This window comes from Clytia hemisphaerica, unplaced genomic scaffold, assembly GCF_902728285.1.
Source record: "Clytia hemisphaerica strain Z4C2 unplaced genomic scaffold, Clytia hemisphaerica genome assembly, whole genome shotgun sequence".
Classification (NCBI taxonomy): domain Eukaryota; kingdom Metazoa; phylum Cnidaria; class Hydrozoa; order Leptothecata; family Clytiidae; genus Clytia; species Clytia hemisphaerica.
Window position 1 is genome coordinate 578,331 of NW_027104206.1, and position 17,109 is coordinate 595,439.

A 17,109-nucleotide genomic window follows, 5' to 3' on the forward strand; every position below is an offset into this window, starting at 1 on the left:
GATAGAGCATGTAATGAGGTAATAAAAATATAGATGGAGATACCACTCCTATTATTCTATTGTATTGTATCGTTGATAGAAAACTGTTGCTTTGTTGCTTTGAGAAAAAGCCATTAATTTTGCTTTCGCTCATGGGAATACTTGATTCGAAGAGAATTTGAATGAAATCACGCTACATTTTTAATTTGTTATTCATTGTGTGATGACAGTTTTTGGATATCCAGGCTGTAAACTATTTCACAGTCTAGTTTTTGATATTTTTTATGTTCTGGTTTACAGCCTGGTCTCCCTAGAGCGATTTGCATTCTCTTTAAGAGAGTGCAGTCCGCTTGCTTGCGCTCACTTCGCTAAAGCCGTAAGGGCCAATCTACACAGCGCGGAGCAATTCTAAAGCAAAAATAGGATAGTCATCCAGTTGCTAGTGAAGATAGAGCTTTCTGTTACATGAAAACATGAAAAAGAAGAAAACAGAGGCAAGTTCATTTTCCAAGAAAACATGGTTGGTCATGATAATGCATGCAAACTTTTTTATGGACTTTGGTGTAATCTTTGGATGTTTTAAATAGTTTAAGATCTTGTAAGACTGCTTTTTATAATTTCTGTTTTGCTGCCCTGGGTTGGCTAGGAAACATGGGTTTGCACTTTCTTTCTCTAGAGAGACCAAGCTCTATAATTTTAGAACTTTGTATGTTGAGGTAATTTTTGTTTTTTCTAAAATTTTGAGATTGGATATCCAGGCTAAAGAAAACCTTGCAAGAATAAGCACATAATATCGAATTTGAAATGTTTGCTGCTCAAGGAATCCTCGGCAAATTTTGTCAATTTTTACATATTTACTAATGCCAATCTTTCAACTATATTCTATCAAAACTTTGAGGCAGCTGCTATTTCAGATCTCAAGATATTTTTAGCAAAGAACCTATTCCACAAACAACAAAGAATTCGCAAAATTTGAAGAAGTTTACCTCTCGAAAGTTTCCCGATAAAATAAAAACTATAAAGAAATTATTACTCGAAAAAAAGTTCGCATTTTACCTAAAAATACGAGGTTTCGTTGGACAGAATAACTTTACTTTAGTTCTTATAATCTATATTTTGACTGATTTTTGCTATCAAGGATTGGTAATCAAAGGAGGCCGATTTGAAAGAAATTTCTAAAGAGTTTTATGACTTCTCTGGCTATTACAGAAAAGTTGTTACTCCATCTAACTTTTATTACCTCTACAGTATGTGGCCCCCAAAACGACGATCAAATTTGAAATTTCTCTCAAATCTAGAGGAAAAGAGATTTTACAAAAATTTTTACTGCATGAAAACCTTTAACATCTCTTCTTTATTTCCTGGAAGTTCTTTTTCAAAATTTTCAATTTCAACAATATTTTCAATCGCTTAAAGATAGGTAGCTTTTTTCTAGTGGCCCCCAAAACGGAGGTTTGAGATTTTAGCGATTTCTCGAGATATCTTTAAGATATGAATACAAAATTTTGACCATAGTTTTGAAATATGATTTAGAGGGTTTTGGGCATAGATTTATTTGATAAAATTTTTACAGTATACCCCTGGTTGTCAAAATGCAGGTTTGGGGCCCCCAAAACGGAGGTGTACTTAAAATCAAATTATTAAGCCCAGTGGTAATAGAAGGAAAAACTATGAACATATTTGTGTTTTCCCTTAAATTTACAAGCCGATGGATGTAAAATTTATGATTTTTGTGAAATATTTCAAGATTTTCGATATTGCAAAGTCCAAACTGAAAATTTAGAAATTTTCAAAATGACAATTTTGATTTAACAACGTCCTAATCAAGTTTTTGAAAACAAATCTCTTTTGAAAATAGTTCCATTCATGTATGGAATAAGCTGTGAAAATTTTAGAAAAAAAGCTTAACTGAAACAAAAATATTAAGCTTTAAAGATATTTTTCTCATTTATTTTGCAAAAAAATGACAGAATTTGCTGTTTTTGCTGATTCAGCGAAAAATTTTATATATAATGTTAATTTTTTGTTATAAACTATCAACTCAAAGTGATAGGAATAGAATTCCAAGATTTTTTGCTTTTTCTCATATTTAGAATTTTCGGTTTTGTCAATGCTGATTCTAGGGCTCCAAAATACTGGTTGACCTTCAACTTCAAGATGCTATATCTTTTACCCAGCCTCTAAAGTCACAGATGTATTTGCTTTTTCTGAACGGCATTAGGTGTAGAAAGTTTCCTATACCCCGTTTTCATAACTTATTTTCAATATCCAAAGATCTAGAGTGAGTTATATGCAATTTTTATCTAATTTTGGTGTTAAAATATGTCCTTTAGACGCAAATATGTTATTTTGAATCTGTCTCAAACCAGGAAAAACATGCTCACTTTTAAGTATAACCATCATTCTTTCAAAATAAACAAAAATCGTTTAATTCTGATAAATGTACAAGTCAGAATCTTCATTTTAATGAAAACCTCCGTTTTGGGGGCCGTCTCCGTTTTGGGGGCCATATACTGTATGTTTTTAAAGAGAAAGTTGCAAAAGGTATGTCAATTTGTCTCAAACAGAGAACAGATTTCATTGCTGTTGAGAGGGAATTAGTCGATTAGCAACAATATGTTAGAAGGAATAATGTTGAAATTTGTAATCTTCCTGAGTCATTCTAAGATGATGATCTTGAAAGTGCAGTTATAGCCTGGATACCCCGGCTGTAAACTATTTCACAGTCTAGTGATATTTTATGTTCTGATTTACAGCCAAGTCTCCCTAGAGCGATTTGCATTCTCTATATGAGAATGCAGTCCGCTTGCTTGCGCTCACTTCACTAAAGTCGTAAGGACCAATCTACACGGCGCGGAGCTATTCTGAAGCAAAAACCACTTGCTACAATCGGTGACGAAATATTTGGCAAAAAAAGGAAATCCACCGGGGTGTTTTGAAACCACAATCGATTTGCAAGTGCTCTAAAGTAGGTTCGAAGGGTAGAGTTTTAACCACAGATATCTATAAAGCCCGAAGGGCTAGTTAGGCAACTTTAAGCTTTCTCCAGCCCAAAAAAGTGAAGCAAAAATTTGACTTTTTAAATTTCGTGCAGATAGATAGGATCTAGCATTTTAAATGTTTTCGGAGCGCAAGATAAAAAAAAGTAGGCGGCAAACGCTATTTCACATCTCTCAAACCGGTGATATCTATCTATCTATATATTTCAGTAGTTAACAACATAAATGTTTGTTCTCCCTACATATAAAAGCATTAACAAAAATAAGATAAATGAAATTGGTTTAATAATAAAAAATGTTTGTATCGTTTATTCAATAATAAATATGTGAAAATTTGTTAATTCTAAAAAAAAAATCTAAGTATGTTTGGTTGAGGACAAAGCCTAGGTTATCGAGATAAAGAGTAACGAGCATAAGGCTAAACAAAATGTTCTGAGAATGCCAAGATACGTGGAGGCAAAGTAGTAATGAGAAGTTTGAGCCTCAGGTGAAATTGCATATTTTAGTCACGTGACTTTTTGGTAGGAAATCCTTCCAAACTTAGGCTTCACTTTTCGATAAAAGCCGCAAATCTAGCCCTTCGGGCTTTACAGATCTGTGGTTTTAACTCTGAGTTTTAACGCTAGACTTAAGTCTTTGGACCTTAGGATCAGAGGATCCAAAAGTTCAAAAATGGTCCAGTAGGGCTTGAAATATAGCCTAGAAACCAATAAATCCCTCCCAGATCGAAATAGTCGTTGGAATCAAGTTGAAGGCGCGAAATTGACATTCTCGCTCGAACTTCAATTTTCGAAAAATGGTAAATTAGCCAAAAGTGCCAATATGTTATGGCACTGATTGTAGTAAAGATAGAGCTTTCTGTTACATGAAAACATGAAAAAGAAGAAAACAGAGGCAAGTTTATTTTCCAAGAAAACATGGTCTGATTGTTGGTCTAGATAATGCATGCAAACTTGTTTGTGGACTCTGGTGCAATCTTTGGATGTTTTAAATCGCTTTAGATCTTGTAAGACTGCTTTTATTAAGTTACCCTGGGTTGGCTAGGAAGTTTTTGGAAACATGGGTTTGCACTTTCATTCTCTAGGGAGACCAAGCTCTATAATTTTAGAACTTTGTATGTTGATGTAAATTTTATTTTTTCTGAAATTTTGAGCTTGGATATCCAGGCTAGTGCAGTTATTGACATCGGAAAGGCTGTTAATGTTGACATCTCAAGCGAAGGGATTTTGAAGCTGTGCATAGATTGAAGCCAAGAAAAAACGAGAAAGGCACAAGGAGAACTATTGTTCGTTTTAAAAATCGAAAAATCTGTGAAGCTCTTTTACGCTCCAGCAAAGAATTTCCTAAAACTGTGATGAAGCGTTTTCATGTAATAAGAAACATTAATTGCAAAAAAAAACAGGAAATCAATTTGGGGGCTAACGACACTTCCGCTAGGCCCCATAAACGACGTTATATATTACACAACACGACTTCCGTCCGGGTCCTAACGACAATCCATTGTGAAATTGCATATCAGACAAATGATATAAAAGGACCCAAAATCATGACTGAGAAAAAGGAGGAAAGAAGACGGAAAAAGAAAGGAAAAGAAGAAGAACTTTCTTGTGTCTTGGCGTTTCTATATCTTCATATATATCGTGCGAAAGCTCGAAAGCTACCTGTTCGAACTCGGATTGCGTGACACTTTAGGAAGAATTAGGGACATTCAGCCTTTTCATACCCAAATAAAATACCCGTGTCACAAAATAGTAATACAGGAAAAAGCTAATTTATCTGACAAAACTTTCATAAACAGCAACGAGTAACTATAATCGTTTACTATGGGGGAAATCAAAAGCATTGTTGAAAGATAATCAAAGTCATAAGTTTTGGTCGTTCAATGGAAACATTCATATAAAGATTAATGAAAATGACAATCCTTCCTTATTTTAAAATTTCCAAACTGTGATTATCTTTGTCCAAAAGACATTATAACTAATCTCGATTTAGCTTTTATATGAAATTATTTTATAGCATCACGCAAAGTTCTTATTCTTAATAATGTTTGACATTTGATTTTAATATTGATGGTTTGTGTATGTGTAAGGCTTGAGGTATGCCTTGTTTCTTTTCGTTCATAAGACTCTATATATTTAATATATTTTCCGTAAGTCTATTTTTGTGTTTATTTTTTTGTTTTTTTTTTTAATATTTTTTTGGTTGTTCTTAGCCTGGATATCCAAGCTCAAAATTTTAGAAAAAACAAAATTTACCTCAACATACAAAGTTCTAAAATTATAGAGCTTGGTCTCCCTAGAGAATGAAAGTGCAAACCCGTGTTTCCGAAACTTTCTTAGCCAACCCAGGGCAGCAAAATATAATTTAATAAAAGCAGCCTTTTACAAGATCTAAAATCATTTAAGACATCCAAAGATTACACCAGAGTCCATGAAAAAGTTTGCATGCATTATCATGACCAACATCAGACCTAGTTTTCTTGGAAAATAAACTTACCTCTGTTTTCTTCTTTTTCATGTTTTCATGTAACAGGAAGCTCTATCTTTACCAGCAAGTGGAGGACTATCCTATTTTTGCTTCAGAAATGTTCCGCGCTGTGTAGATTGAAGCCCTTACGGCTTTAGCGAGGTGAGCGCAAGCAAGCGGACTGCATTCTCATATGGAGAATGCAAATCGCTCTAGGGAGACCAGGCTGTAAACCAGAACATAAAATATCAAAAACTAGACTGTGAAATAGTTTACAGCCTGGATATCCAGGCTAGGTTGTTCTATACCTATGCAGACAGCAGCCTGCTCCATATGCGCTAGAAAATTAAAAATCGAAAATTCTCACTACTGTTCTAAGTGCAAAAGACTTGCAGAGTTGACGCACCGCGGAAGAACGATCAAATAAATTTTTGAATTTGGAAAGAAATGTTACTGATAGCCGTTACTTCTGTTAGAATGGCATTTCATCTGAAGCAAAATTTAGTCTACAAATATTAGCAATTTGTGTCCATCTCATAGATATCTTCTTACTCAACGGTCGTAAGGAGCTCATTCTCGATTTTTTCAAAACTGCATGTACTTCCACCTCATAAACATACCTATTTTTGGGCTTTTTTGAAGAAGCTTAATTTAGCCGTCATGAATGTGTCCTGTCAGATGTCCCATAATTCACCAAACTCGTAAACATTGGGAAAATCCCCGGGGGGGGTACTAGGTTTGCGAGGTGACGGGTATGTCCGAGCCGAAAATCGAAAATCGACCCTTTGAGAGACAAAATTTTGGTGATTTTGGGACCCTTTGAGAGACTTTTTCCTAAATTTTGGTCCATTTTTTCAAAATTTTGGTCAAAATTCTTGGAAATCGTGACCCTTTGAGAGAGAAATTTTTGATTTTTGTGATTTTGGGACCCTTTCAGAGACTAACTTTAGAATTTGTACCCCTTTGAGAGACTTTTGAGGAATGAAAAAAGGTACCCTTATGGCTCGCACATACCCGGCACTCATTTTGCCTAAGTACCCCCCCCCCCCCCGGGGGGAAATCCTTGCAAAATCCGCCATTTTGATGACGTCATTGACAGAAAAACTTGAATAAGTCAGGTAGAAAAAATAATTGGAAAAAAAAATCGTCAGCAAAAATAGCTGAAAAACCATTTTTGCGAAAAAATGCTGACGTCATATCAACAATTTCGATTTAGAATGCTTTTTATTGGTCAGCCTAAGCTGAGCATTCAAATAGGTAAAATTTTCCATAAGACGGCAAAAAAAAAATCCGATTTTCTGATCCCACTTTGATTTCTAAACTTTTTTCCGATCGGGTTATTTTTTTGGGTACTTTTAGCGTGCGTTGTTTTTACAGATCATAATGTAGTTTCAAGATGGCGGCTCAAGCGATAGTCAGATGTGATAAGTCAGTGTTGTACCAAAGTATTTCCAGTGTAAATCTGTTGCAAGCTTCAATTTCTGTCATTTATTTTTTTAACTCGGCAAATCAAACACATGATTTTCATCAAGGGGATTCTTTTTCTACATCCTTTGAAGGTTTAAAGGCGTTTGCTCAAGTTTTTGTTTATGTTGAATTTTCTGATATTTATTGCTGCTTTTTATTAGTTTTTGCAATAAAAACATATTTTTCTTGTTTGCCTCTAGGGTGGATTGATGGTGTTATAATGTTATTGGGATTTGATAAAGTTGACAAAAGTACAGCTACTGTATAAATTTGATATAAAGACTGGATGCAATCGTGCTTTTTTGGACTTGGACGTGTTTGTGATAAAGGCGAATTGCAAAAAACTGTTTGGTTCCCGTCATTTCTACTTTAAAAAGTGGGAGTCGTTCGGCCGGTCAGTCGAAAATATTTTTCTGTTAAGAAGCAGCTATACATCTTGTTGAAAGGGAATTCGTGTGGACTGATCCAAATTTTAAAATTGAGAAACCGTGGATAAACTGGTGTTTTCGGTTTACTCTCCATTAGCATGCGGCTCTCTACTTCGATTTGAAAACTTTTAAACACAGAGCGTGCAGTGGTCGACAGTGGAAATCCAGCAAGGCAGCGGAAAAGCTTTCCGACTCTCCAGCTCTACCTAGCTAGCTGACCGTAAATCAGATGACGGGAACCAAATGATGACATCACATCTCCTATTATTGGACTTGCAAAATTATGACAAATGGTCTTTAGAATTTGATCATTTATATTAATATTAATATATACAGTTCTTGTTGAAATTGATCAAACTATTTTTCACGCAGTTCCGGACGCAGATTGTGTTTTTCTAACCTTTTCTAACCTTGGCGCACATTTTGACTGAATGATGGAATGGAATGAATGGCGATAACAGTTTAAATATCTCTTATCAGACTTGCCGAAAGCGGGCTGCCGTCAAGTTACACAACATGCACACTCTCGTCACAACTTGCACAGCCATAACAAACAGATCAATCTGGTCTTCATTTAACATTGTTTTAAAGTTTAAAAAACACTGCCAGTGCTTGGCACAGAAGAGAGGACTCCCAGTTGAAATTAATTGCTACACCGCTGCCCTGTTGAATTTATTTATATGGTTGTGTGTTTATTCCGCCAAGTCGGTAAATCAATCGCCCAAATTCATAGACCAATCAAAAGCGAGTTTAAAGCAAAACGGGGGAAAAATGAGCTTCCCCGCATAGTTATGAATTTTAAGTTTTGCTTTTGATTATCATTTGTGACCAGCAAGTCTTCAAGATGGTTGTGTGCATGTTGTGTAACTTGATGGTTACTGATGGTTACCAAGACTGGAGGGGCCATCCATATAGTACGTACACAGTGAAGGGGGGAGAGGGAGTTCAGCAAAAGCGTACATCTATTGTTTAAACAAAGTCATTTCTATTGTTCTCTGCGTACAAGGGGGGAGGGGGTGTCAAATATTTGGAAAATCTTTGCGTACGTACTATATGGACAATGCTAAAGAGAAGTATACTTTGAGCTTCTCGTGGGGGAGGGGGGGTTGGAGGAGCTCTCAGGCTTGTTTTACATAATTTTAAATCAAGTTATCAAATGTTTCACATTTTGTACATTATTCAACATATTTAGTCTACTCTGTTTCAGTGCATCTCTTACATCTGTTAACCCACTTATTAAAGCTATCTAGCTAAGCTCTATTGGCTGACCTTCCAGCCTCGGCTGGTTTATTTTTAATTTAAATCTCTGGTAAAATTTTGAGCTCGACATCTTTTTTCTACCTAAAGTTATTTATCTGTTTTTTTTTCATCTCTTTTATTACCAAAATAATGGTATATTATGGTTTGTTTATATCATACTAAACGCTACTGTACTAAACTGCCATTTTACTGCAATAGTCAAACGACAACTTTTTGAAAGGATAAAAATTTCTAATTTCCGTTGCTCAGAGCGGTTAATAACTACTTGTGGTTTAAATAGAGAGTTTCCCAAAAAAGAGGAATTTCCCTTAATTTGACTCCTTGAGGTAATAAAAAAAGACATAGAGGTTTGAAAATAGGTAATCAGATTAAAAAAAATCCGGAAAAGTGTTTTTAATGATGATAAAACAATAGAAATACAGTCAAGCTAAGAATGTTACCGGTACACCATTTAACCGGAGCTAAAATACTGAAAAACGCGCGCAAAATTATGAGATGTTTGCCCAACTTCCTTATGCGTGAAGCTATGAATACCATCCTCGGAAATTTTAGGCTTCCTGCGGTGGCAATCATATTTTGAGCATTTGAATTCTATCTCGAATACTTTTCTAACTTTGATTCGCAAAAAGACGACCAGATTAACGGGTATGACTATAATGACCACGTGATTAAATTTAACTGTAAATATTACAGTACTCAGGAATTTAGCTCTCTTCCTCTCAAACAACATTCACTCTCTTGTTTTCATCTTAACATATGTTCTCTAGATAAACACCATGACAATCTCATGACAATATTATCTAAAATAGCTTTAATTTTCTTGGTATCAGCGAGACACGACTAAAATCTTCTATCAAAAACTCGAAAAACGCAAATCTTTCTATCAAGGGTTATAAATCTTTTTTCACACCAGCTGTTTCTTCAGTTGGAGGTACTGTTCTCTATATTTCTGAATCTCTCGATAGTAAACCTCACCAAGACCTTTCTAAAATCATCTCTTCTAATAGTGCCAATCTAGAATCTACTTTTGCTAAAATAATTTTTAAAAACCGAAAAAATTACATCATTGGGTGCATCTACAAACATCCTTCTTTCAAAATCGATCTTTTTAATGAACAATATTTATCACCTCTTTTGAAAAAAAGCCTGCAAAGAAAATAAAAAGCTCATTTTGTTAGGTGACTTTAATATTGATCTCCTTACCTGTCATACTGAAATCTCTAACTCTAAGTTTCTTGATACACTTGGTGCATATCAAATTCTTCCATCGATCACACTTCCTAGTAGGCTAACCGGCACATCCATCCAGCACTCTCATCGACGACATTTTCATCTCAACTACTGACTGTTCTTCGATATCTGGGAATCTTACAGTGGCTTTAACTGATCATCTACCACAATTTTTAATCCTGAATACTTCTTATTCAAAACTCAAGCCCCATTTGCCCTTTCGTCGTGACTGGTCTAAATTTCGTGCACATGTCTTTAAACGTGAATTTGATAGCATTGACTGGAAACGCTTGATCGATATTGACAAAGGGGATGTTGAGTCTTCTCTTAATGCTTTTGATACTCGTTTTGCTCTTTTATATGAAAAGCATGTACTTCTTAAACAAGTTACTAGACGTGAAGCAGGTCTTCTTCTGAAACCCTGGATCTTTAGAGGTATTCTCACTTCGATGAAAATCAGAGATTGCTTATTTCGTGACTATCTAAACACAAACCTACCTGATCTGAAGGCTTTCTTGCCTGGTAGTTATAAATTTTATCGTAACCGAATCGTTTCTCTCTGTCGTTTAAAACTTCACTATTCTAAATTCTTCCTTCATAATTCAGGAAATCTTCGTAAGTTATGGCAAGGCGTTCGTGAAATTATATCCTCTTCCTCATCTTCTAGCTGCATCTCTCTTAATATTGACGACACCCTCTCTTCTAATCCCAAAGAAGTTTCTAAAACTTTTAATGACTTCTTTGTAACATTCGCAGGTAGCATTCGTTCCAAAATCCCTTTTACTCGTCATCGTTTCTCTGAGTGGTTGAAAGACGAAAATCGGAATGCAAACTCATTGTTCCCACGACGCCTAATGAAGTATCTGCTGTTCTCAAGTCCTTAAGTGATAACAAATCCACGGGTCCAAGTAGCATACCCTATCCGATAATCAATTCAAATCTACAAAGCTTTTCTTTGATTCTTTCTGACATTATCAACTTGTCTTTCTATTCTGGTATTTTTCTATTTAAACTAACTCAAAGAAGCCAAAGTCATACCTATCTTTAAAGAAAAAGGCTCTCCACTTGATGCTGAAAACTACAGGCCCATCTCTCTGCTCTCAAATATTGATAAAATCTTTCAAAAACTTATGTACAAACGTCTTATGACTTTTCTTAATCAATCAGGCTCTTTGTATCCACTCCAATTTGGTTTCCGCGCAAAACACTCTACAGAAACAGCACTTCCATATTGTGTTAATCAAATCTCAACTGGATGAAGGTGAATATGGCTGCTCCATTTTCATTGACTTGCAAAAAGCTTTTGATACCGTTGACCATGAGATTTTAACTTCAAAACTAGAATTCTATGGGGTTCATGGGACAGCCCTTGATTGGTTTCACTCTTTCTTATCTGATCGATCACAATTTGTGTCTATTTCTAGCATTATTTCTAAAACTAAGCCTATGCTTCACGGTGTTCCCCAAGGCTCTGTTCTTGGACCATTATTATTTTTTCTTTACGTTAACGACTTGAATATCGTCCTTCCTTATTCCTTAGTTAATTTATTTGCTGAATTTATTTGCCAAGCAAGCTAACATCGATCTTAAACTTCTAATGCATTGGTTGAATGCAAACAAGATATCTCTGAATGCTAACAAAACTGAGCTTATTATCTTTAGACCTATTAGAAAGAAAATAAACTACGACCTAAAAATAAAAATCAACGGACACAGACTCAGACCTAGTAACTTTGTGAAATATCTTGGTGTATATATCGATGAATATCTAAACTGGAAGCACCACATAGTGCGAATGGTGCACTGAGTAAACTTCAGCATTATGTCGACAAGAAAACCTTATTAGCATTATATTATTCTTTGTTTCACTCTCATCTCTCGTAAGCAGCTACAGTCTGGGGACAACGCCAATCTGTTCACGCCCGTCGAATTCTAACACTACAAAAGCAAGCTCTCCGAGTTATGACATTTTCCGATTTTCGAGCACATTCCTCACCTCTCTTCTTGGATCATACTCTTTTAACCTTTTTTGACTTCGTAAAATACCTAAATAGTATTTTTATTTACAAAATCTTTAATCGAATGTTACCACCTCCTCTGCAAGAACACTTCATTTTGACTCGTCTTGATAATGTTGAGCGTCATGAAGTCATGCGATGTAAATCTGGTCTGTTAAAACTTCCCGAGGTCTCAACAGTAACTTATGGCAATTACTCAGTACTATATCAATTCATTTTATCTTGGAATGAAATTCAGAAATTCTTGACCTTTGATGATATGTCAACCTTTGAATTGGATCGTCTTAACCTTTAGAAGCGGCTGTCTTTTTTTGAAAAAGGCCAAAAAGTTCATCATTTTTTTCTGGAAATTTATTCTTTCAAAGGCAATTTCTGGACCAGGACAAACGATTCAGGTATCAACTTTGGTATCGTTGGAAAGCTCTTTCTCTCAGCTACAAAAAGTAGCAGATTTTTTTTCTCTGAATCTCAAGTGGTCAGGAGTTATGACCAAAAGACTGTGTATCGGTAAAATGGCCTTTTCAAAACGTATATATACGTATTCTGGCTTCTAAGGGTTAACATAGACTCTATTGTTTTTCATTTTTCATTTAAAATGCCTTTATCTACTTTCTCTTAGTACCAGTAGTCATTTTGGACTGTTTGGACCAGTTTTAAAGATTTAAAAATTTTTTATTAACCTTTAGAAGCCGCTGTCTTTTTTTGAAAAAGGCCAAAAAGTTCATCATTTTTTTCTGGAAATTTATTCTTTCAAAGGCAATTTCTGGACCAGGACAAACGATTCAGGTATCAACTTTGGTATCGTTGGAAAGCTCTTTCTCTCAGCTACAAAAAGTAACAGATTTTTTTCTCTGAATCTCAAGTGGTCAGGAGTTATGACCAAAAGACTGTGTATCGGTAAAATGGCCTTTTCAAAACGTATATATACGTATTCTGGCTTCTAAGGGTTAACATAGACTCTATTGTTTTTCATTTTTCATTTTTTAAAATGCCTTTATCTACTTTCTCTTAGTACCAGTAGTCATTTTGGACTGTTTGGACCAGTTTTAAAGATTTAAAAATTTTTTATTAACCTTTAGAAGCCGCTGTCTTTTTTTGAAAAAGGCCAAAAAGTTCATCATTTTTTTCTGGAAATTTATTCTTTCAAAGGCAATTTCTGGACCAGGACAAACGATTCAGGTATCAACTTTGGTATCGTTGGAAAGCTCTTTCTCTCAGCTACAAAAAGTAACAGATTTTTTTCTCTGAATCTCAAGTGGTCAGGAGTTATGACCAAAAGACTGTGTATCGGTAAAATGGCCTTTTCAAAACGTATATATACGTATTCTGGCTTCTAAGGGTTAACATAGACTCTATTGTTTTTCATTTTTCATTTAAAATGCCTTTATCTACTTTCTCTTAGTACCAGTAGTCATTTTGGACTGTTTGGACCAGTTTTAAAGATTTAAAAATTTTTTATTAACCTTTAGAAGCCGCTGTCTTTTTTTGAAAAAGGCCAAAAAGTTCATCATTTTTTTCTGGAAATTTATTCTTTCAAAGGCAATTTCTGGACCAGGACAAACGATTCAGGTATCAACTTTGGTATCGTTGGAAAGCTCTTTCTATCAGCTACAATAAATAGCAGATTTTTTTTCTCTGAATCTCAAGTCGTCAGGAGTTATGACCAAAAGACTGTGTATCGGTAAAATGGCCTTTTCAAAACGTATATATACGTATTCTGGCTTCTAAGGGTTAAGGACTTAAATAAATTATATTACCTGTCGCAATATTTCTAATTATTTTTATAGAATTACCTATTATAGCCGTAGATTCACTTATATCTTACATCTTAGGTACTTATTCTTATAAAAAATTCTGTAGATTTATTTCTTGTAACTTAACAATTTTGCGACCACCTCTTTTAGATTTTTGGACCTACCCCGGTGGAGGTCCTATAAATTAGCCTTTGTTTGTTCGTCCGTCCGTCCGTCCGTTCGTCAGTTACCAACTTTTCTCAGGATGGAATCATAGGAATCTTTTGATTTTTGGTAAAAAGGTGCAAAATGGTGGTGGCCAAAATGTGACGGAGCCCGATTTTCGAAAAAAAAATTTTTTGGGCAAATTTGGGTCAAAAAACGGCTAAAAAAACGGGTTTTTTGGACTTTATGAAAAATTGGATCATTAATTTTTTCTGATTTTTTGCATGAAAGTAGGGTACCATCATAGGTAAAAGATGGCTGAAGCAGATTTTTGCAAAAAAAATTTTTTAGCCCAAAAAACGCATGTTTATCTATAAGAACCACTATTAATAAGCATCATCAATGTTCCTAGTCAAATTACTCAATTTTTTTATGAGATAGATGTTATTTCTTGCTCTTGAGGGCTTACTTTTGAAGAATATGTGTGTTTAGACAGGAAATTTTGGTTGCTTGACGTGTTTTTATAAAAAAAACTGACCAAATTTGATATTTTTTATAAGCACATTATCAATTACTTAGGTATTAGCTTTTCTCGAGATCGGCTTTTTCATTCTTTATGATTTCTTGCACAAAGATGCATAACTATAAATCCTCGAATGTGACGGAGCTCAATTTTTAGGAAAAAAATTTTCGGGGTAAATTTCAGCTAAAAAACGGCTGAAAAAAGGGTTATTTGGACTTTGTGAAATATTGGATCATTGTTTTTTTCTGATTTTTTGGATGAAAGTAGGTTAAAGATGGCTCAAGCAGATTTTTGTAAAAACAGAATTTTTCAACTCAAAAAACGCATCTTTATCTATAAGAATCACTATTAATAAGCATACATCAATGTTCTTAGCCAAATTACCCAATTTTTTGATGAGATAGATGTTTTTTTGGCTCACGAAGTCTTGACTATGAAAGAATATTTCAAGAGCATAAAATTTTGGTTTCTAAACGTTTTTTATAAGAAACAAACGACGAATTTTAATAGATTGTCACTATTTGTGTTCTGAATGATTAATGGTCACGTAGATATCAATTATAAATGTGTTAAATGCATAACCAGGTAGGTCCATAAAAGTATCACTTGTTTTCTATGCGTGTGGTCACTAGTCTTGTTATAGACAAATAAATAAAAACTACTACTACTTTCAGTAGTACAATCTCAAACCTCCCAAAGCAATTAGTCCCCCCCCCCCGAATATCAAATTGTATGAATATACACTGTGACGACGAATAAGGATTCTTATTGAGTTTAATCCTGAAGCCATAGAGCTCACTTCAATTTCACGCGAATTCTAGCGATGCATTTTACTTTCCATCTGGCGTTTGTGTGAGAATGTGAAATGAGAAATGCTAATGTAGGCTGGATGAGATGGCTGAGATCAAATGACAGGCAATGAAATTATTATCATAATTCGTCACAACAAATTTCAGATAAAGATTAATTGTGGTGCACCCGATAGTAAATATTTCAAGGAAATATTCGAAGGCGTTGGAAGCAGTGAATCTTGTCTTTCAGTGCACTCTAAAATAACAACAGTCAGGAGGCCACTTCGAAATGAGGTACAAAAACTAGAGACTTCAAATTAAACTCACCATTATTTCCTGTGGTAGCCACTGTTGATGTTGATGGTTGTGCTGCCATTGCTCCTGGCGTTGCCATGGGCGTGGCTGCTGCCGCCATTGCTCCTGGCGTTACCGTGGGTGTAGCTACTACCGCTATTGCTCCTGGCGTTGTCGCGGGTGTAGCTGCTGCCGCCATTGCTCCTGGCGTTGCCATGGGTGTAGCTGCTGCCGCAATTGCTCCTGGCGTTAACGTGGGCGTAGCTGATGCCACCATTGCTGCAAAAATTCAATTCATGTATTCACAACAAAGAAAAAGGTTCATTCAAAGGTCCAGCCAGCCCTTAAGAGAGCTCTTTTTTTCATAAAAATCTCCAAAGTTTCTGAAGCCTTCGGAAGTTCTTAAATTTTTGAGTTTCAAGTCTAAAAATGTTTGTAACATATTTTTATTTTCGCAATTTTTCTAACTTTTGTTTCCCAGAAATTAAGTGTTTTACAGTCGGCAAAGCCTTAAATGTTCTTAACATAGAAATAATGTTTTAAAGCTTATAACGAGGATATATGCTCTCCAAATTCGATTATCTAAATGATATTTAATAAATTTATTATATTAAAGTTCTTCGCAACAGTTTCAGAGGAAGATTAACTGTGCTCACCATTGAGTTTCAAGCCCGAAGTAGAGGCGAGCCCCTTGGATTGGAAATGAAACTACTTATTTCCCATCCAGGACGGCTGCGCGTAGGTTTAAAACAAACGCCGGATTGAAACTAAAATCTATCGATAAAATTCAAACAATGTAGTCCTCCAAAACAAAGGAACCGCTAGATACAATCCGTCGTCATAATTACGGTGCGTTCTATGCGCATTTTGGATGGGAAATAAGTGGCTTCAATTTCTCTTGCCTGAGAATGGTTAAAGCTTCGCCTCTAGCCCTTCGGATTTGAAACTCAATCGTGCTCACGGTAGTATTTTAAGAATAAAATCGAAAGTGTCAAAATCGGTGAACCATACCTTTCAGCACACCCCCCCCAAAAAAAAAACAGACAGGGGGCTGCCACTTTGAAATAAGCTACAATCAGTGACAAAATACTTGGCACAAAAGGGAAATTCACCGGGGTGTTTTGAAACCACAATCGATTTGTAAAGTGCTCCAAAGTAGGTTCGAAAGGTAGAGTTTTAACTCTGAGTTTTAACGCTAGACTTAAGTCTTAGGACCTTAGGATCTGAGGATCCAAAAGTTCAAAAATGGTACAGTAGGGCTTGAAATATAGCCTAGAAACCAATAAATCCCTCCCAGATCGAAATAATCGATGAAATCAAGTTTAAGGCCTGAAATTGACATTCTCGCTCGAACTTCAATTTTCGAAAAATGGTAAATTAGCCAAAAGTGCCAATATATTATGGCACGGATTGTATAACAACTATATACTTCAAATTAAACTCACCATTATTTCCTGTGGGAACCGCTGTTGATGTTGATGGTTGTGTCGCCATTGCTCCTTGCGTTGTCGTGGGCGTAGTTGCTGCCGCCATCACTCCAGGTGTTGCTGTGGGTGTAGCTATTACAGCTATTACTCCTTGCGTTACTGTGGGCGTGGCTACTGCCACCATTGCTTCTTGTGTTGTCGTGGGCGTTGCTGCTGCTGCCATCACTTCAGGTGTTGCTGTGGGCGTGGCTACTGCAGCCATTGCTCCTGGCGTTGCCGTGGGCGTGGCTGCTTCCGCCATTTGAAATTTCTTTTGGGTAACTTTTGAT

General features: G+C 35.6%; 1 protein-coding gene across 1 annotated transcript in view; it reads right to left on the reverse strand.

Annotated features, from left to right (window-relative positions):
- Positions 1-17,109, reverse strand: part of LOC136815363 (uncharacterized) — a 36,388-nt gene extending 19,279 nt beyond the window's left edge. The window contains exons 1-2 of the mRNA XM_067071804.1: positions 16,799-17,109; positions 15,387-15,632 (exon numbers count right to left, since the gene is read on the reverse strand). Of these exons, the coding sequence (XP_066927905.1) occupies positions 15,387-15,632; positions 16,799-17,081 (529 nt within the window). The 5' untranslated portion in view covers positions 17,082-17,109. The remainder of the gene's footprint in view (positions 1-15,386; positions 15,633-16,798) is intronic.